The following is a 21,506-nucleotide window of genomic DNA, read 5'->3' as shown; positions in this document are numbered from 1 at the left end:
TGGTTCTGCCATGTTTCAAATCTGCCTTGTGTTCGCGAACACGGTCCGAGACATGTCGTTTTGTTTCCCCAATGTAACTGCTACCACAGACACAACTTAGTCAGTAGACACCAGGGTATTGCATGTCATGAATCACATCCTTCACGGATGGGATCAAATCACGGATTTTGTGTACTGTGTTGAATCGAACCTGGATCTTGTTTGTTCAAGATTTTGGAAATATTTTTGGTAACACCTGCTATGTATGGCAAGGTGATGGTTTTGATTGGGTCCTCAGAAGGTTTTCTCCCCATGGTTGGGGATACAGCTTCATCTTGAGGGCTTGGGTACAAACCGAGCAATCATTGGAAGGATGTTATCAACCAGTTTAAATCATAACTGGCTATGATGTTCCCATCCTACCACCTTCCGATGTTAGTTGTGCTTTACGCCCATTTCAAACTTGCGCTTTCACAGGATTCACACCAACACAACCACTTCGCGCGCCGACTACCCCTCAGTTGCGGCTCTGCGATTTCCCATTAACATGCTAATCTCTCATTAACATGCTAATTTTCACCTGGCAGCCCTTTGATTGGTGGAAAACCAACCACCGTCGGGTTGGCTGCCCACAATTTGCATGAACATTGGCTGCTGACATTTGGGCTACGCCCATTTCAAACCCGTATAAAGTTTGCCTTTGGAAGCTAACCCCCCTTTTCCTGAAGACGACCGCTTGTGTTGCGATCGAAACGTCGTAGTTTTTTGTTATTTTCTTTGAACCTATCGACCTGACTTTACCGAAAGACCCAAGGAATATAAGAATAAATAAACAAAACTATCTTCTTGGTTCTTTCGGTAAAGTCACGTGACTTTACCGAAAGAACCAAGAAGATGAATCCCTGCAGTCACGAAAGCTTTAAATCGAAAATTAAACAAAACTAAATGAGCACAAAATAGTATTTCACAGTAATCACAAAAATAAGCACAGTATGAATACTGTACACGTGTTTTATAATCACGAAAATAACTATGAACACTGTAGTATTATACTGTTATCACAAAAATAACTATGAATTGTTTACAGTATAATCACAGAAATAAGTACAGTATATATACCTACTATAATCACCCAGGAATGTCCTTAACTCTCGTGACCTCACTCGACATCGACCAGCCCCCCTCATTAATCATTATAAGGTGACGTCCTCCAAATGGACACCCCCCCCCCCATTCATAATAATTAGCGGCTGACGTCACTCCACATGGGAGGCCGAGGCGTCTCCTCCCCCCTCCTCGGCGTCAACTTACAACCCTCACTACAAAGCCAGAACATGATCACATGATCTCCGTAACGCTACTGAGACATGGAAGTAAAAAGGACGTCATGATGAACAAGGGATTATAACCTTAAAATGAAATGTTTGTGTCACCGCGCCCTTACAAATTGCACACGCATTGATGCAATGAATATATCACGTCGTGGTCTGCTTTTTGCTTGCAAGTTTCAGATTTACTGCAATACACCTGTCCTTGGATGGGCAAAAGCCTAATTAATAATATACGCATAAACACAAATATAAGAGATGCTCGCTGAACGAATTCTATTCAAAGATTGAACAAAAAATGGCGCGTGGCACAAACATCGTGGAAGGTTGGATAAAATCGGACGAAAGAGGAAATTTGAAACGTTATAATTGAAAACAGCCGAAAGAGCGGAGCGAAGAAAGTCAAGTGGACGAGAAAGTCGAGGTATCGCTGTACTGGCTCTGGATACAATCGGTAGATTGTTGGAAGGGCCCGTAGAACGCGACGGTTTGTTGTCGTGAGTTGAGTAAATAGGGTGGAGAGGTATGAGGGGAGACCTCGAAAGAGAGTTCAGTGGCACAGGATGGCGATTGGTTACTGTATTTGTGTCTGTGTAGGGAGTGGCAGTGTAGTAGTTGACTCACTGTGCTATGAATTTGTCCATCATCAGCGGTGAATATCTGAACCAGGCCTGGGCCTCCCCCTATCCTCAAATTGGTACCTGGTGCAGTGTAGAAACATAAGCACTGGGGAGACAAACGTGGTCACCGCACCACTCCCTCTTCTCCCGTGTCGGCCTTCATAAATACAGATTTTGATTACGATTGGTGCTCGCTAACAGTAGTTGCCCAAAAAGCCTGTTAAAGCTATACGGGGGATCTTTGTTGTCTGTTCAGTCACATCTTGCTGTGCCCAGGCTCGGTCGTGTATGGAGGGTACATCACACACCGGCAAGACTTGGAGGTGGTTGAGAGCATCGTAAAGCACTGCCTGCCAAGTTACAGACCGGGCGGTGCCTTGCATGCTGGTGGGGTGTACGCGTTCGTCCGTGCACTCACGGCCGCAGCAGGTAGCTCTTGACAGACACCCATGTCAAACTCGTATATATGGCACGTTTTCCAAATTGGAATATATTCCACAACTAAATGACAAGACAATGTCTAATTATAGGATCCTAGGTCTGCACACAAGGATAATGAATATCGAGCCCTCACCTGGCTAGAGGGCATCAGTCAATGGATGTCATTATTATTGTTTTCATCATTGTCTTCACCATTATTATCATCCAGATAAAATGTTTTCTTTTATTAGTTTTTTTCCCAGAGAACACCCTCCATTTACTATAGGAGCATTTTTTTCTGAAGCTAATTGTAATTGCTGGCGAAACGTCATACTCAGTTTGTAAATGGTGGTTTGACTCTCCAACACAACGGTGTGCTGTACTAGTGATGAATTGGCACGTTCTGTTTACGTGACAACCCTTTACGAGAACTAACCCAAAAACCTCTATTAAGGATAATTTTTGTGTTTTAAATGAAGGACCAATTTGCTAATTGAAGCACAGCAAAACACACAATGCCCTCATCTGAACAATCCTGATCAATGTACAATAATAAAATTCACGTGAACTACCAGACATAAAGCTAAACATTTATTGTGTTGGTGATATCAAATATATTAACTTGTTCCAGATACATTTTTTTACTGAATTGGCTTAAATTTGTCTTAAGTGACAGCGTGGATCAAGTCAGTGGACAGGCATTGATTTTATGGTGTACTACAGTTAAACAATTGTTGTTATTTTTCTTTCTTCGTCACTCCCAGGATCATCGTCGTTCTCTACCTCTGAGCTGGGCTTCTTTACTGAGCCAGAGCCGTCCAATTTCGGACTGTGCGATGGCACAAAGGAGAAGGTTGCCAGGCAACGCAGCCACCAAGCAAAGGAACAACTCCGCTTGTGCACTTCTGACAACTGGCCCACGCCAGCCTCCCACCCGGGGCCGAAACGTCGGTGGCTGCCGAGGCTGGCCGTGGACAGCCACTCAGAGTATTTAGGAGGCCACGCGTGCATGGCCAAAGAACCTGGGCAAACAGAGGACGAAACGCACACAGGCCTTGCATCCTCTGTGGAGGGAACTCGGCCTTCGTTGAAGTCATTCTTCCGATCGCAGCTCGAAGATTTTCGTTTGCACGCGATGGCGCCGTTCCAAGGAGCGTGGTCACTGCGGTCAGAAGATGGATGGAAACGGTCAGTGTGTCCGCTTGTGGAAGAAGACGACGAAGAGGATGAGGAGGATGAGGCGGCTCCATCCTGGGCCCTGGGCGGCTGTCGCGAGTCAGACACAGAGCCTGTGGTGCGGCTGCTTAGCCGGCAGTCGGAATTGCTGAGCGCGTACGCAGCCACGGACCACGTGGTCTCGTACAACCTCGCCGCGCTCTCCAGACCGGAGACGTTCCTGATCTCCTTGATGAGAATTGCGGCGTACAAGGAGAAAACACTTCCGCATCGATGCGTGCTTCATGCACAGGTGAGACTAAATACAGTAGTAGTAATAGTTGTAGTCCACTACTAAATGAGGGCTACCCAACATGGAGCAGGTTGTTGAGGTTGTTTTGACCATACTTTACCACGCTGGTCAGTGTGGGTTGTTGAAGCTGAGCATAGATATTTGGAGCATAGAAGTTGAGTATAACAATGGATTGTGCTGCAGTCCTTTGCTGTCCACAATTTAGCCCTACATTGTGTAACACCTGCTGTGCATGAGGCTTCTCTATCCTAGCACCATCCAGGCTCAACCCTGTGAAGGTTCCAAAATCTGACGATTTTGATTGATTTGTTCAGTCACTTCAGACAAGCATGCAAATGATGTCATGTCATTATTTTATTTAACTTAGCTGAAAAAATTAAACAGCGATGAAATATGGTTGTCACTGATGAAATCTGCTCATAAAACTGAAAACTATGTTTCGGAAAGTGGACCCGTTTCCATACCACATCCAAAAAAGGTAGCGACAATTATTATTGTATGTAGAACTGTATTTAGAATTTCTTTCGCACCATATGTAATCAACCGTGCTCATACGAGGTGCAGGGGAAGGACAACAAACTAATCACAACAAAGCACTGCTTTGACCGTTTCACATAAGCCCACTTAGTTAATAAAAAAAAGACCGAGATGTCTTGGAGAACTCGTTCATAGCGGTAGCAGAGTGGATCTTGGTGATTGTGCGTTGGCTTGTGATTTACCGTGACGTGCGTCTTTGAAATAAAAGTGGTCAACTAAAAAATCATTCATTGTAAATTGCACGTGTATGATGTTACGCTAAAAGCTTGGACATGACCGCAGTTATTTGTATGTTCATTCGAAACAGTGAACTTATTTTTTGCCAAATGAATTATAATGTACGATTTTTTTGAGTGATGCTGTATTGTTGGTCGTGCACAAACGCAAATAACAAAAATAGCTGTCTCCTCTTTCTCCGATGTGTTATTGACGTAGTGTTGAATTATATTTTAATTAAATTTACTGGTGTGTGCTATGCAGTTGTACCTGTATTTTCTTTTATGACGTGAGAATACAATCTTTTGGGATATAAAAAAACCCCAAGTTATCAGTGGTGTACCTCAGCTGACTTAATGCATGATCCTTAATATGTACAGAAATTAGAACTATTTGTGCTATGGAATGTGTGCATCATCTGAGTGTTAAGCTGCCCCAGTGTTGCCCATTAAACCGTATCTGCTTTTTGAGACATTACCTCTACTTTTGCATAAGACAGTGCATCAAAACAGGTGGTTAATTCAATTAACCATCCATACACAAATGGACCGCAGTATTGCTTTATTTTATCTCCTGAACGGAAGCCAGGCCTGTGGGCTAATAATGAAGTGTCTACCAAGGTCACAATGCAATATGCCAGTACTTTTCATAAATTACGATTATTTAGATACTGCACCTACATTATCTGGTCGAGCACCAATTGGGTCGAGGCTCAAAAGAAAGCCGTCCCTTGGTATGGACCAACCAGTTTCAAGAACAATGCATATATTATCAGTGTGTTTTTGGTTTGCATTTTGACTGCAGGTATTGTGGTTACAGACATGAATCCTTGTAAAAAGGTTTGTTTTGTTGCCAGAAAAAAGGGGAAAACCCCTATTATTATTATAACAAATGTTTATTGAATGCATAGGCCTGATAATAAATGTAAAGACCTCAACACATTTATCATTAAGTCTTTTACCTGCGAGGCCAACACTGGATGTGGTCCTTCCCTTGTGCTCTCCCAGAGGGTCATTTGCCATAACTTTAGTTATAAGGCAGCGATAATGAATAATCGATTTTTTTCATTTGTGCACCACTTGATGCAGTCCCTTTGTTGATCATTAATGCCATTTGTTTTTCCTGTTGGGTACAGGTTCTGAGTGGGTTTGTTGCACCAGACGCTGCCCCTGCAGAAGGAGTTTATCTGACGGGGCTGCACCTGCACAACGCTCTGTGGGATACACGACTCGGTGCGCTTCAAGAGACCGTTTCCGCACAACCCTGCACCATGCCCCTTGTATGGCTACGCTGCGCCACGCTCACACAAGCGAAAAGCAACAGCAGTGGTGGCAGCTGGACAGTAGGGGCAGCGTGGAAAACAAGGGCGGAGGTAGACGCACTGATCGTCAAGGCCTGGTCGGATGGGACCCAAGAATCGCGCCACCATCAAGACCCCTGGGCAGGTACACTGCACGCGACGACGGCCACAGCCTCAGACACGAGCATGGAACTGCCGGAGGGAAGGCGCGCACAGTCAACCAAATGCCACAGGCAAAGGATGGAAGGCAGGTTCCAGAATAACCAACGGCCGATGGAGAGGACGACCTCCAGAAGCGCCGGTTCACTCGGGAGGAAGGGAACTGCTTGCAGCAGGGAAGCGGCCACGGCTCGTCTCTTCCCGGTCTACGGCTGCCCTCTGCACGTGCTCTCGCCGTGCCGAGGCAGCCCTGCGAGGTCTCACGTCGTCGCCTATGTTGAGCTGCCGTCGATGGTCGATCCCACAGTGTGCGCCCAGAGGAGGGTTCATCTTACCTGCTCCCTTGAATGAACCCACGCTTGGTGAACGTGCAGCGCTGCATGCATTTACAGCTTTAATGCAGCAAATTGCAGCCATCAGAGCACGTGCTGTACCGCTTGTCAATCTGCCTCAGGTTGGCTGGCTAATACTATTTGAAGAGGTTGACTGAAGAGCCAAACCGAGGCCATCAGAATTTATATTTAAACCTGTTTAAACGAGTGACTAAGGTGTGCGTTTGAGAAAAGCCCACCAGCTAGTATTGCTAGAGCTGTAATTTGAGTAATTAGTGTAATCTTTACCCCTAAGTGCTGTCTGTAATTTAAAAGTAACGGGCCCACACAGCCAATGCAAACATTATTGCGGACCACCCAGCCCCCCTCACCCCTGGTGACAAAACGCATTCACTTCTTTCTTAAAATACCAGTGATACAAAATTATTCATATCACCGGAACATAAAAACATTTTTTTAGACAGTTATACAGGTTTTTTAGGGGGGGGCATTTAAACTTAGAGTCGTTTAATCATGGTAGGTTACCTAACTTTATATTTTTTATTAAGTTTGAGTAAAAATTTTACTTAAAGCTTTCGTGACTGCAGGAATTCATATTCTCTGGGTCTTTCGGTAAAGCCACGTAGATAGAAAAAAATAATCAAAATAATAATCACGACGTTTCGATCGCAACACAAGCAATCGTCTTCAGGTGAAAAAAGAGGGGAAAATCTGCCGAGGCAGGCTGTTTATAAAGGTTTAGAGATGGGCGGGGCAGCTAATGTTAATGTGGGAGAGGTCTCCGTAACCTGCAGTCGGTCTACACCAATCAAAGAGCTGTTTATAGATGTTTAGAGATGGGCGGGGCAGCGAATGCCAATGTGGGAGAGGCACTTAAACGGAGCTATGGGGGTGACCATTGTATTGTAAGAGATTAGCATGTCAATGTGACACAGCCACCGTTAGCTGTGTTAGTAAATGGCGGCTTGCCATTCTTTTCCACCTCCATGTGGCCATTGTATTGAGAAATTAGCATGTTAATGTGACACGGCCACCGTTAGCTGTGTTAGTAAATTGATTCTTTTCCACCTCCATGTGGCCATTGCACTGTCCGAGCTCTCGCCGAGCGTCAAATTTCTTACATTGACATTCTCATCTCTCACAATACAATGGCCACCCCCCACGGCTCGTTTACCTCTCCCACATTGGCATTAGCTGCCCTGCCCATCTCTAAACCATTTGTAAACAGCTCTTTGGTGTAGACCGACTGAAGGTTACGAAGACCTCTCCTACATTAACATTAGCTGCCCCGCCCATCTCTAAACCTTTATAAACAGCCTGCCTCGGCAGATTTTCCCCTCTTTTTTCACCTGAAGATGATTGCTTGTGTTGCGATCGAAACGTCGTGATATTGTTATAATTTTGATTATTTTTTTCTATCTACGTTTCTTTACCGAAAGACCCAGAGAATATAAGTAAAACAGTGTCATCAATTCTGCATTTGCATCACAGCCTGTGGGCCACATGGAGGCCATCGGAGACCACTCACTGGTGGTTCGGGGATCACACTTAGAGAACCACCGCTCTAGGGCTGTTCTCAGAAAAGATGCATTGCTTTTCTCTCATTCAATAGCCTGTACATCAACACCAGCGGTAAACAAAATGGAATGTATTATCATACTAATAGACTACAATGATTCAATTACATCAATGCAGACCAATTAAAACTTATAATAATCAGTTAATTTGATGTGTGCACCAATTAATTAGACAGCCATTTTGTATTGCTCATGTGGCTGCTTTCCAATCTGCCATGTAGTGGGAACATTTGAATGTGGAGTTTAGAATGCTCATTATTATTATCAGGGGCAATCAAAAAGAACACCAACACAAATAAATCACGTCATCTTTGTACCGTTGTGTGCGAATTCGTCCACACCACCGCTCTCCATTTGGCGTTGTCTTTTGTGCTCATAAAATAATTATTTCATGACCCCTTTTTTTCATTGCTTCATACAAATCTACGACTGACACTCAGTATTAATGTACTTAGATATTAACAGTTCATTGTTGGTAATGCACAAAGCATGTACCAGCACTTTGGCATTGAGGCAATTTGTGCCATTGTTGCCGCTGAATGGTCTTTATTTAGAAAATCGAATGTGTTGATGATCCATTTTCCCAGTGCTCGAAGTGTTGGTCAATGTCTACTGTAATTGTGCTGTAAACAGTTTGGAAGGAAATTCGTTTCCACGAGAGTGGTATAGTGTTTGTAATATGCACAGGAAAATGTGTAAGCTCTTTACATTACAATAAAATAACATTTATTTAGGGTTTACATATCAAACGGGCTCAAAAAAAATTACACGTATATGTGTAACATACTGTAATACAAAATACAAATAAATATATCAACTGTTATCAGCTCCATTAAAACTTAGAATCCCTCTGGGCAATATATTCACTTTTGCAAAGATACATTTTTGGGACAATACTTCGCCGATTCACACACTTTTTCGTATTTTTTCTATTGTGTAATGCACAGTTCTGAAGGGTGATATTTTTTCCAGAGATAACAAAAAGCTCTTGACCTCTTTTACTCTTGTCACAGTCCACTCATTGCAGAAAAATAAAATTTCATGAAGACGTAGCAGTAATCGACACACGATAAAGAGCTTCACTCATCATGCACTGTTGCATGGCGAGCCACTGGAAAAAAAAACACATACAGGCATACATCACCACGCTAACCCTTAAGTTACATCTACTCCCCAGGTAGCGGCTTAGCCAGTAGTATTAGGAAGTGGACATGTGGCGTAAGAGGTTACCAGAGATTGAGGAACTGTCAATTTGACCCAGAGGACTCGGAGCAGTGCAGCACAATGCACTGACTCCATATGTGGGAGGACGCTTTCATATCATCCACTGATCCTGGTCTTCATTCCCTTCCATGTCGACCTTTGGACAACAAAGTATTACGTTAAAGGCCATGTGACACAACTCCAAACTACACGCTACTGTGAGCTGTATTTTATCACAAATGTGAATACTTTTCCACAGCTATAATACAATTCGAAAGGTTCACTATTAATTTGCAAACTACATTTCCCTTGCAAATAATTATCAATGGTCTCTTTATAAAACAGTGAATTGATGTGCAACAGGAAATTAATTAACTTTATGTAGCCAGGTTTTGTTTATATTTATGCTGTGATGATGAAGAAAATCCAGCATTCAAAAACACATCCCATTCTCTGCACCTCGTTGATCTCTGCATCATCTGGGGAGTCTGTGTAGCCGTTGACTTCGTCCATGTCGTCTATCTCCGCCTCCTCGTCAGAGTCTTCCTCACTGTCTTCATCCTCCTCCTCCTCTTCTTCCTCTTCCTCGTAATGCTTTCGCACACATGGCGAGGTATCAAAGTAGTTCAGATTAAACCCATCCCCGTGCTGTCTGCAGTATGAGAGGGGAAAATCCACCTCGGAGTTACTACCTATGGCCAAATCACCTTGAATGCATCCGATCTCATCAGATCCCGGGAACTAAGCAGAGTTAAGCCTGGTTATTAAGAAGAAAGGAGGCTGCATGGGAATATAAAGTGTTAAGAGAGTTGGGTGTGAGTTGGACGATAAATGTAAAGTGATAAGATTATTGAAACTATTTGTGTGAAGATGTGCATGTTTCCCCCTCACATGCATGGGATTTTTATTTAGATTACCCCTGTTTCTTCCCAGAAGCCAAAAACTAATTCATGAAATTGGTCAAACATAACACAACCCATACCATGGGACACTGTTATATAAAGATGTTTTTTTTTAAATCAAATCTTGAACACAATTCAGTATGCTGTGTGCAAACACGTAGAGTACCTCCGAGGCTGTTTTACCAATTGGCACCAAATTGCTGTTACATTCCGCGATGCCACGGAGCTGCAACCACAAAAAAACAGCCTTTCAGAATATTGTGGAAAAATTATGTAATAAATAGGAGATTGAGAGATATACATGTTGACACTTAACACTCAAAGTAACCTTCCTTTCTTCATTCATGGTATCCACTATCCAGGTCTGCCACACACTCCAAAAAGGTAACATAGGCATATGCTGTGGGCATCAGATGGCAGTGAGTGAAATTTATTGTTGTAAAGTACATGTAGGCTACTGAATAGGACCTTTTTGCCAGTATCAAAGTATGAAAAAATAAGAATAGGTTTTACCCTTTCTGGCAATAAACAGGTGTTAAGACCTTATTGGTTCTTTCGGTAAAGTCACGTAGAATGAGAATAAAACAATAACACGTGACTTTACCAAAAGAAACGAGAAGATGAACCAAGAAGATGAATCCTTGCAGTCACGAAAGCTTTAAATCGAGGTGTTAAGATGTTCAAACAGCAAATAGAAAACCTGTTTTATTTCCATAAATGGTAGAACCTATTCTTATTTTTTCACACTTTGATACGGGCAAAAAGGTCCCATTTCGTAGCTGCTCACCCCAAGCAATAAATGCTGTGATAGTGCATTGTCTTTGTACTGTCCGCCTTTTGGCGATCTCTGGCCTGAAACTGGTGAGACTAGGCTCTAAAGAAGACTCTCTGGTGTAGACCAATCAGTTTAAAAAACAATGCATATATCAGATCATGTTTGCATGTTCACCACAAGTACGTGTGGTTAATGCAGACTTCATTCCTTGCAAAAGGTTTATATTTGGTGTCTGAACATCTTAACACCTGTTTTATTGGCAGAAAAGGTAAAACCTATTCTTATTTTTTCATACATGTATGCTCTCCGCCTTTACCAACCTGCACGGACCAGCGTGGTGAAATATGGCAAAATCAACCCGCGAGAATGGCACGTGTTGGAGAGGTCATCGTCCAGTGGTTGATTGACAAAACGGTTGTCTGTGCGACTATGACTCGACATGTCCTGGGTTACCCGGACCTACTCCTTGCCACACACAGGGCTATGCCCCCTGCTGGTTATCTCTATGCCTAACCCCGTGTACCCATGCCCTCTGGATACCCTATCACCCATGATTTTTCTGAGTAAGCCACCCCAGAAACCCAATGCCACTGACTGCCCCACCCACCGCTTCCCTCTCCAAGTTACCACTGCCCCCTGAATGCCATGCTCATGTCACCCATGCCCTCTGCCCATGCTCCTGGTGCTCGTGGCCCCTGATTTCCCTACCCATGCTCCTGGTATCCATGGCACCTGATTTCCCTACCCACGCCACCTAAATTCCCTGCCCATATTCCCGGTACCCATGACCCACGAACGCCCTGCCTATACCCACGGTACCCATGCCTCCTGAATGTCTTGCCCATGGCCCCAGGACCAATGCCCCCTGATTGATCTGCCAATGCCCCCGGTACCCGTGCCCCACGAATGCCCCGGGTGGTGCCCCGAGTGGTGCCCCGGGTGGTGACCCGTGTCCCCACGCCGCCCGCCCGCCCGCCCGCCCGCCCCGGGTACCCATGCGTGGTGCTGCGCCTCCCGCTTGAGGAGATCGCTCTCGTCCTCGCAGAGCGCGTCCGCGGAGAATCCCAGCGCCTCCACCAGGCGCGGCTCCAGCGACGGGAACAGGGTGGACATTGCCCGACCTATAACCGATAAATAAACTCCTAACAATGACTCGCCTTCCCCCACCAAGTAAAACAACAAACAAGCAATCCCAGCCTGGCAGCCCCCACCGCGCGCTGCTAGCACAACGCCGAATTCAAACCGCGCCGGACGTCGATTGGCAACCTTTTGGCCGCGCAATGCGCCTCCAGGGCGGCTTCGACGGTCGACTCGGACGCCGCCGCAACGGGGAAGTTTGCCCTCAGGGCGTCTCGACGAAACCAAAACGTTTCTCTCGTACGGAAAGCCGATTGCGCAAAATCTTCGGTTTTTTTTTAAACATAATAACCCCCCTCCCCCCCCCCAAAATGACAAAACGCGATTTGTAAATAGGTAAGCGGCTTAGGATGTAAAACAACGTTCACTTTTCGATTTAAAGCTTTCGTGACTGACGTTCACTTTAACGCGTTGTCGTTAGGGCTTTCGCGATCCATTATTATCCTCAATAGAGCTTTTGTCTTTTTTTAGTTTTGTTGCTGTAAAATCGCGTAAAATATAATTAAATAAATACACCTGATTTGGTCGCTTGTGAGACCCCTTCAGCTGCGAAGGCCAATGGGCTCACGAGTGACGTCATCACATCTATACGCCTGCATCGACATCTGGCTCTCGCCTGATGCTGCCGGTTGTTGTAATTACTGGCGAAACGTCGCGCTCAGAGTTCAAAATGTTGTGGATTTACTCTCCAACACACCGGTGTGCTGTACTCGTAACGAATTGGCACGTTCTGTTTACGTGACAAGCAATTGCTAAATTGGCTGTCTTCTTTGGTTCTTTCGGTAAAGTCACGTAGAATGAGAATAAAATAATAAAATAAAATAAGACAATAAAATTCTCACGACGTTTCGGCCACAACACAAGCGGCCTTCCTCAGGTGAAGAAACAGGTCTAGCCAGGAGACAGAGCCCGAGTGGACCCCGTCACGTCAGCACTGAGTCTTATTTTATTATTTTATTCTCATTCTACGTGACTTTACCGAAAGAACCAAAGAAGATGAATCCTTGCAGTCACGAAAGCTTTAAATCGAAATTTAAATTGGCTGTGTCGGGTGGTGGCGGGTTAAAGCTTTCGTGACTGCAGGAATTCACACTCTTTGGGTCTTTCGGTAAAGTCACGTAGGTAGAAAAATAATAAAAGAAAAAAATCACTACGTTTCGATCGCAACACAAGCAATCGTCTTCAGGTGAACAAATACAGCAGGCGGACTGCCGAGGCAGGAAGAAATATAGCGAGAGAAGAAATATGCCCTTATTACATCTGACAGTTCACCCGGCATTGATTCAAGTTAGCCTCACTCTGTTGATGAGACACTGAAGTTGGAAACCAGTCCACAGTTGTTCTTGTGAATTTGAATCGATGGCGGTGAGATGTTATACGCTCTTCAGGAAGTGTTCATGGTTTTTGAATAATAATGTACACGAGAGTTGAGTGTGTTGGTTTACACGTGTTTGTGTGTAAGTCGGGGTGGGGGGGGGGGGAGCGGTAGCACAGCGGTTAGCGCTACGCCGCGCTACGAACCCGGCTCTGACCCGAGTTCGATATTTCGCCCTTTTGGTTGGTCGACTTTGTTTTAAGTTCAAACTATTTGCGCTGAATTTTGTACAAAAAATATTTTTCAAACAAATTTACTCTGTATTCTCCCTTGCAAAATAAAGTACTGAATAAATATAATTTAAAGCCCATTTGTCAACACACTGCTGGATTAATGCCTCTTCACGCTACACCGGTAGTGAGCATTGACCATGCCTTACCAGGCTGGCCTGTCATTGGGGGCTGGTGAAGGCGGCGCTTGCAATATACTTTTTCGTCTGTTGATTCATCCGTCACTTGGTTCTATTCTAAGTAAGGTTCATTGATTGAGACAGGCTAGCTGTCATTGTGTGTGCGTGTTGACCCAAGTGCACAAACACACTGGCGCCCAGGCGAAATCTTGTCAATTCACACTTTGGCACGCAGAGGCGTGAGCACAGCAACAGTTTATGTAACACCTGAGATTATCAGTGGTTATTGCTGTTGTCGTAGTTATATGCTGCGTGGTGCGTAGCAGAGGGCAATGCATCAAAGTCCATTGATTTTTCTGTACTTCTTTCCTCCCTACCTTCACCAACCAGCGTGGTGAAATATGGTAAAAAAATATAACCACCATGGAGTGACGAGGCCATCATCCAGGAGTGGATTGCAGAAGGCGCTGCTCGTGTACGTGTTAGACCAGGGGTCAGCAACCAAAACAACAAGAAGAGATTTTTTTTTCGAATTCAGTAAAACAAATATTTCAAGAGCCACAATGCATGTGAATACGAGCCACATGCGACTCTGGAGCTGCAGGTTGCCGACCCCTGTCCATGGTAAAACTGGACTTCTATGCTCCATAGCTGTCAACCCCTTAGCAGTTCCTACCATATTACAGACAAATTCAGACCTTAGTGGTTACCCCGTGCCCTTATAAATCTCAACGTTCATCCTATAAAGTCCCATCACAAGGGAGAAACACACAAAAATAGTGTTTTACTCAATTTCCCTGTACAAGCATACGGGTAAATCGTATGGGTTGACAAGTATGACGGCCAGGGGTCAGCAACCAAAATAACAAAAAGAGCAATTAATTTCGAATATCAAGAGCCGCACTCCAGTCCTTAAAGAGCCGCATGCGGCTCCAGAGTCGCAGGTTACCGACCCCTGTATTAGACGATCAGAGAGAAGGCCCCTATTATTTGCACGTCATTGCGGTTAGAGGAGTTGTACTCTGTGTAATGCGTGCGTGTACTCAGGCCCATTCTGCGAGCGCACTGACAAATGCAGTTACGTACACGATCAGATGCAAGAAGACACTGGAGTTACCTTTAAGCGTGAAACGTTGCTCACCAAATAATGTATTGTGTGCCACTACTTTTAATTATGCGTGACAAAGTGACTACCAATTCGATTGCACGTGTAGTTCCACACACACCTGTACTCATGTGCTTTGGAGGCACGGCTGTGGTGGCCTGTGAACAACAAGTTAGGTTGTTGATCTGTCTATTCAATATATTTTAAAGTGAATCCCTCACACGAGTTGCCATTCTGCGGATACTCTGATTTCACTCCAGATTCAAATCACCCAATGAGGAATCAGTCAAACTTTCGAACCATGACCCTCTTGAAAAAATAATTTCGGACACTCGGGTCAGGCTTTCGTGAGCAAATCAATGACATTACTATTGTACTCGGGGGATGGAGAGGAGGCGCGGTGGATAGCCCACTGCGCTAAGAGCCCAGGCGACCTGAGTGCGATGATTGCAGGCCACAGTTAACACCATGATCATGGGCACTAGATCTAATAATGTGTGCGGGAGCCTTTTTTATTGAGAATTCCACCAACAACGTGGGGTCAGATGGCCCTAATTGATGCTTACAACCTATCAGCTGGACTTTAATACCTCGATTACAGCGTGGCTCCGATTTCACCCCAATAACGTCTGTTTTATCATGCAAATTTCCACTTGACCTCTGCTCACCTGCTTTGCCCATTTTGTCCAACAGCCACATTTCAACATCCCGCTAGTCAACGGCAAGTTTATGAGCACGAAGTAAACATGACAGTGTGTTTCCCCTCCTAATAGGTCAAACTGAGGACAGCTCTTTGTTAGGGATATCATGTAGCCTCCAGTGAGAAAATAAAATGGGTATACTTTGCATCACGAAATACGTGCGGGTGAAACGTAATACGGTGACATGTGTCAGCGATGTTAGATGCGTAAGCGGTTCATTTTTAATGCCTCTCTGTGCGTCGTGACTCCAAAGTATAACTTCTTGTTCTTATGTTCTGTAACATCAGGAGGGGGTCAGTGAGTTCACCATGGCTCACATATTGGCAGAGATAGGATCGAGGGACCACGATGTACCTCAATGGCAGTTGCATCCTTGAATAATACATGGGAGTTATTGAGCCCAATATGTGTAAAGGTGATTCATATTTGCTTTTGGGTCAGGTCACGAAGTAGCAGGCCAGGCAATGTGCATAGAAGTTTCATGTATGTATGTTGAACTTTTTTCGCACCGTAGTTATAAAGAAATACGTTTTCAATCTCGATTTGTCCGTTTTAAGTTGCTGTAGAGATGACCTATCAGAATCATTTCTAGAATTGATAACGCTACCGATTATCGGTACGGTTACTCTACTAATCGAATAACACGAAAATCTTTGTTTTCAAAGTCTCACCTCTATTCCCACGTGTGATGTTGGGACGGGAGGTCGTGAGGACTTGACGATGTTCTCACCGGCATCGTCAGCCGCATCACGCTGGCTTATAGGGACAGCCACAATTTTTAAAGGAGCCCGAATCGATGACTTGACACTCATTGTCCCAGCCCTTTACCACATAGCTGTATGTAATTGTACTTCTGTTGTGCATTTCAGACATTGCGTTGTATGAAATGTGTATCGCTGTTTGTTGAACGCGCCTTCAACGAAATGAATTCAATAATCGTGTTGGGCAACTGTTTGCATTCATTCATCTGAAAAATAGATGCTTTATATGCACACAGATGAAAGTAAAACACGTGTCAAATAATGAACAGCTAAACGAAGGCCACTCAAAATTCAACATGCAGACTTGCAACCCAGTGAAATGAACCATTACAAATATTAACCCAAATTCACACGTTAAACATCGCTTACACAAAGTTTTTTCCCCACCCCCCACCCATCCACCTAACCTGCACTCACCACATTTCTAGATTTGTTTAGACAACTCGAGTTGGCAGCAGCCCAAAAAATATCCTCTCGGGTTGGTTTGAATCCGACGTCAGAATTGAATTTGGGCAGACGGGAAACGCATCACCAAACTTGTCGATCTAAAATGTTGTAGGTTGCAGACACGTTTAATTTTAAACTCGCACAAATTCTAGAGTAGCTCGTGCAATCACGAGAAACTCAAAGTTGTGGGAGACCTCAAGACGACGCCGGTGCACTCAGTTGGACTCGAGTTGCTTGACGATGAAAGACGAGTTATGATCGCTCCGATTAACGCTGCCGTGGGAAGGCGGGAAACCGCAATCTTTATTGTTCACGAGGAAAGCACACTTATGGATAATGCACCTGGCTTGCAGCACATTATCACAGACAGAGAGAGAGCGTAAGTGATGACCCCGAATGGAGGAATAGCAATATTGTTTCGGTATGACGTTGAATTTCCGTGTCCGGTTAAGTGTTTCAGGAGATGTGCGGAGTGATTTCAGAGATGTTTCCGGAGTACAGGAGACACTTGTTCACCATAAGAGCGTACGCGTAATCGCTGCAAGATAATCTGTAAAATCTTGGGCACATGATGCAGCCTTGTCTCCTTCCCCCCTGCTTAGGCCTACACCTCCAGTAGCAATTCCGAGGTTGCCTGGGAAACCTGCAATGTCATTACACTTTGCACGCATGGGCACACAGGGCATTGGCTATTGATCCGTTTATTCGGTGCATCGGACGCATTTGCCGGTGTAATAACCGTTCACTTGAGTGCGTGTGTTTCCCCGCAATTGGATTCGAGCTGGAACAAACAGATGAGGAAATTGTTCGCTTTGCGGTGATTCGGAGTGAGTGAGTGGAAGGGAGAGAGAGAGAGACGTAAAAGGAGACAGAAAGATCGGGGAAACGCTGGAGTCAGGAAATGGGAGAGTTTGGTGGGAAAAGGGTCATTTTCAGCGAGAGAGCAGAATGATAAACAGTGGATTTAGCTATATACATATCTGACACGCGTGTTTTCCCAGTGATGTGGCTACGTAACTTGTTATGAAAACACCAAAGCTATCTCCATGGTTGCCTACAACTCAATCACACTTCATGCGCCTGGTTCTCAGAAGCTAAGCAGGTTAACACTGGTGACAATTTGGATCGGTGAGCACCAATGCTTTCCAGGTATTATGGGAGTAGCTGGCCCGTCCTGTCTTCTCCCATGGGGCTGAAAAGCCGCAATGACAGTGCTGGATGTCACCAGCACTGCGTTTTCTCTGCTTACTCCGATTGAATCCCACACGCCAACCACTCATTAATGGTATATTGGAGGACTGCTTATAGCGTGCCATGAGACTCTGTGATTCCAGTGGTTGGTATCGTTCTGAGTTATGTGGCACGGGCCAATGAAAGAGTCTCTGTGAGATGCAGCGGCTTTTCATTCACTCACAGTAACTTTTCGCTGACCATCGAACAAAGACGGTCACCGCATCGCGCGCTTTCCGATGCGCTTCTGCGGCCGTCTGGAACTGGAGCTATGCACTTTTAAATCGAGATTGAAAACTCATTTCTTTAGAACTGCTTTTTGTGTTTAAATTGTTGTCCTTCCCCTGAACATCCGATTAGCGCGGTACGGTGCGAAAGAAGTTCAATATACAAGCACATCTGTGTTGTTCAATGTGTGTGCACAATATAAGCTACATTTGCGGATATGAAAAATCATGCCCACCAACACCCACTGTGCCCTCACCAATTTTATTTGGGGGAAACTTCTGCTCCTATGGTGCATTTCAGGACCGTAAGAGACGGCGATTTCATGAGTAGGCCTGCATTGAACAGTGGAGTGTGTAGAGGCGGTTGATTTGATACGGGGAGGGTTTCCAGTGGAGTTTGTGTTGCTGCTGATGATGTTGATGCTGCCCGTGCTAGATTAAGCTTTATAGATCGCTACTTTTAGAATTGGTCAAATATAACCGTCAGGCGTGTCTCAGTTATCTCTGAATAGCAAATCCACACCCACTATCCAGAAGAAGGGCAAGAGGTTATTTGTAGTTAAGGTGTAATGTGCATGTGGTCACTGAGCCTGCTGATGCATTTGTTTGTAGATGGTTCAGGGACGACCTCAAGATGTGTATGTGGGATCTTCATGATAGATTGCATTTAATATATAGGGGACTCCAGAGCTTAGACTAATGTTGGCACCGGCTCACCTTTTAGCTGCTACCTTTCAGCTTGTCTGTGGTTCTTCAGCGATTTGTGAAATGCAATTTTCATGAACGATGCTGCTCATATGATGTGTAACTTTTTTTTAAATTCATCAGTCATTAATTTCTGACAATTGGGATACAATCTACCATTTGGGGAAAAAAACCCCACAAAACAGCTTTTCCACTGGAATGCATATCTCTGCACCCATAAGGGTCCATTGTAAATTACTGGCGGTATCGTGCATTCATGGAATAGGATCACAAGTGCGTGAAGCGACTGTGGCATGGCCACGATGGAATGCGCTCAACTTACTGCAGTGGGGTGGTCCTATCACTGAAAGGCAACAAGAGACTTAACACCAGAGCTGAATAGTTGTATGAAATGTGTGTATGTTGAACTTCTTTCACACCGTACGCATCAAATCATGCTAATCGAAGGTGCGGGAGAAGGACAACAAAAACAGTTGTCCGTAGCTCTTGGTAAGGGCATCACTGCCGCCAACTTCTAGTCCCAGAGGCGGTGTGAGTTTAGCAGTGAAGCAGTTTGGTTGGCACGAGTCCTGGCCTAAGGACTTAAGTGGGGGCCCCCTGTCCAATTTTGCGCTCTCTTCATAGCGTGGCGCTTGGTGTCCCTTCGGCAGTTGCACCGCCTGCACACTCGATAGCTACCAGTCGGGAACAATGAAAACATCGGAGTGTCGCATAAAAAAAACACGTTTTCTCTGAGTTAAACGTGTCAGTTATTTTTGCAGCACCTGCATGTAATGCCTGCAGCCTGTTTAAATACATGTTCATTCACTACACTCCGTGTGCACGTTCACACTTACCATATTGATCTTAGACATTGCACTCTGATTCCCTTTGTTGTTTTAACATTATTTTGACATAGCACGCACGGGCGAACGGTTTGCGAAGTATTTAGCACAATGCTCTATACCTCGGTTATATTCACAGCCACGGCAAACCGCCCCCATGCCCTTCCTCCGGCAATGCATTGACAAAGGGCTGTAAACTAAACTAATTGATGTGACCTATGTATCTTCTTTAAAACAAAAACAACAAAAAACTACGTTGTACAGCCACACCACAGTGGGGCTGAAAATCCCATCGCCGAACTTGGGAATTGGCGTCTGTAGCCATGGAGGTTCCACTCGCTGACGATCTCTGCTAACGTCCAGCACTCCCTCCCTCCCTGTCCATCTCTCGTTCCCACGCGGCACACTTCTGAGAAACCGTGCCATCGGCTGCGGTCCATCCCTCTGATCATGACTGTTATCCTTCCTTCCGCACCTCCGATTAGCACGGTTGGCTACGTGCGGTGTGAAAGAAGTTCAACGTACACAGGCTAATCGCATCTCGGTGTGCGCCGCGCTCCGATTATCTGGAGGATTGGTCTCTGCCGTGGCAGAGCAGGCACTTTGAAGCGCGACCCCAGTGTCAGGAGAGAACGCGTTGTTACCACTCATTGGGGGATTGCATCGCTTTACTTAATGGCTCATTTCGAGATACATTCCCGGTTGCAAGAGAACAGCACTTATTAAACAAAACCGCTATAATCCAGACTCGATCCTTAATTATGGCCCATCCGCTCGCTCACGTGTCACGCGCGCGCACTTACACGGCGATCGTGGGCTTTAGTGCCCGGGACAATCATCCAAGCTGCGGTCGTCATCATGCCCCCACCCCCACCCCCCCTCTGTGTGGGATTAAAATGTTATTCTACGTTTCGTTGTTTACTGCAAAGGAGCCGCGAGTGAATGCCCTGGCGAGCGAGTCGGGGACAATAAAAACATCGAGTGCTTCATTTTAACGATAATTAATTTGAAAACAGTTAATTAACGTCGGTCATAACCCACGGGGAGAGCGCTCCACCACCAACCCCTCCCCCCTGCCGATTGCCGATCGCCGATCGCTCCCATCCACCCACACCCATGTGTACAAGCAAATGGTTTACTGGGTGATGCTGCCGAGTTTGGTAGTCGGTCCACAAGCACAATTAACAAAATAAACTAAAACAGACAACTCAACGCATGCGTCGGTAACACCGCGACCTTAAAATGAAAATAAGAATATATATGATAGGCGGCGTTTCGGGCAATGACCCTTCTTTATGGCACATAGAGAAGTCATAGGTACAGAGAGTATGTCTATCTCGAGAGAGAGAGAGAGACAGAGAGAGAGAAAGGCCGGAGATGGAAATGTGACTCCACTACCTTTCTGGCCTGTGTGCTGTGAAGAAGGACCATTTCCCGAAACTTCGCCTATAATGTACACGTATAAGCAGATGGCTTTCAAATTGTATCCTTGATAGATATGCATACGTACATGTACGCATGTGGGGCGAGTTGTAGTGAGTTACCCTTGAGGGGTTGTTTTCTTTTAAGATAGACAAGCAGATTGGAAAGACCAATTCCTGCTGCCTTTGTCTCCACACTATACCGACGTTGGACACGCTGCCTTGTCGGGTACTCATCTTTGTCTGGGGCGATCTTGGTAGAGGTCTCTTCCATCTCGTCCACGGTCGCACGTCAGTTGCCAGTGACCAGGAGTCAAACCCGGGGGTGGTTGGGAATCATGGAGAGAAGTCCAAGAATTACGTGACAGCAAACGCTGCCCATGAATACTCCGCCATACGAGGCTTACC

At 45.1% G+C, this 21,506-nt stretch overlaps 2 protein-coding genes across 6 annotated transcripts in view; one reads left to right on the top strand and one right to left on the bottom strand.

The window, feature by feature from the left end:
* DNHD1 (dynein heavy chain domain 1) overlaps window positions 1–8,685 on the top strand; it is a 101,123-nt gene extending 92,438 nt beyond the window's left edge. For all 4 annotated transcript variants that reach the window (XM_076069257.1, XM_032965159.2, XM_032965150.2 and 1 more), the window contains exons 42-44: window positions 2,204–2,356; window positions 3,112–3,815; window positions 5,704–8,685. In XM_076069257.1, the coding sequence (XP_075925372.1) occupies window positions 2,204–2,356; window positions 3,112–3,815; window positions 5,704–6,378 (1,532 nt within the window). In that variant the 3' untranslated portion in view covers window positions 6,379–8,685. The remainder of the gene's footprint in view (window positions 1–2,203; window positions 2,357–3,111; window positions 3,816–5,703) is intronic.
* Window positions 8,640–12,098, bottom strand: LOC116948489 (anaphase-promoting complex subunit 15-like). 2 transcript variants are annotated; one of them, XM_032965214.2, is made up of 4 exons: window positions 11,810–12,094; window positions 10,208–10,267; window positions 9,599–9,733; window positions 8,640–9,296 (listed from the first exon to the last, which is right to left on the bottom strand). In XM_032965214.2, exons 1-4 carry the CDS (start codon window positions 11,927–11,929, stop codon window positions 9,252–9,254), a joined length of 360 nt encoding a protein of 119 aa, XP_032821105.1. In that variant the 5' UTR covers window positions 11,930–12,094; the 3' UTR covers window positions 8,640–9,251. The 2 variants fall into 2 exon arrangements, with proteins under 2 accessions (XP_032821105.1, XP_032821114.1); XM_032965223.2 differs by lacking the exon at window positions 10,208–10,267 and having other exon boundaries at window positions 11,810–12,098.
* Between the last annotated feature and the right edge of the window lie 9,408 nt (window positions 12,099–21,506).

This window comes from Petromyzon marinus, chromosome 2, assembly GCF_048934315.1.
Source record: "Petromyzon marinus isolate PM22_M1 ecotype Great Lakes invasive population chromosome 2, UKy_Petmar_22M1.pri1.0, whole genome shotgun sequence".
Lineage (NCBI taxonomy): Eukaryota > Metazoa > Chordata > Hyperoartia > Petromyzontiformes > Petromyzontidae > Petromyzon > Petromyzon marinus.
Note: the sequence above shows the minus strand (reverse complement) of the source record. Positions and strands in the feature narration are given on the sequence as shown.

Excerpts from the sequence above, each read along its gene's own strand:
- LOC116948489 (XM_032965214.2), bottom strand. The coding sequence starts at position 11,929 with ATGTCCACCCTGTTCCCGTCGCTGGAGCCGCGCCTGGTGGAGGCGCTG. Across the intron at positions 9,734-10,207 it reads TTGGTAAAACAGCCTCGGAG|CATTACGAGGAAGAGGAAGA; the intron begins GTACTCTACGTG and ends TGTGTGCGAAAG. Across the intron at positions 9,297-9,598 it reads ATGATGCAGAGATCAACGAG|GTCGACATGGAAGGGAATGA; the intron begins GTGCAGAGAATG and ends TGTTGTCCAAAG.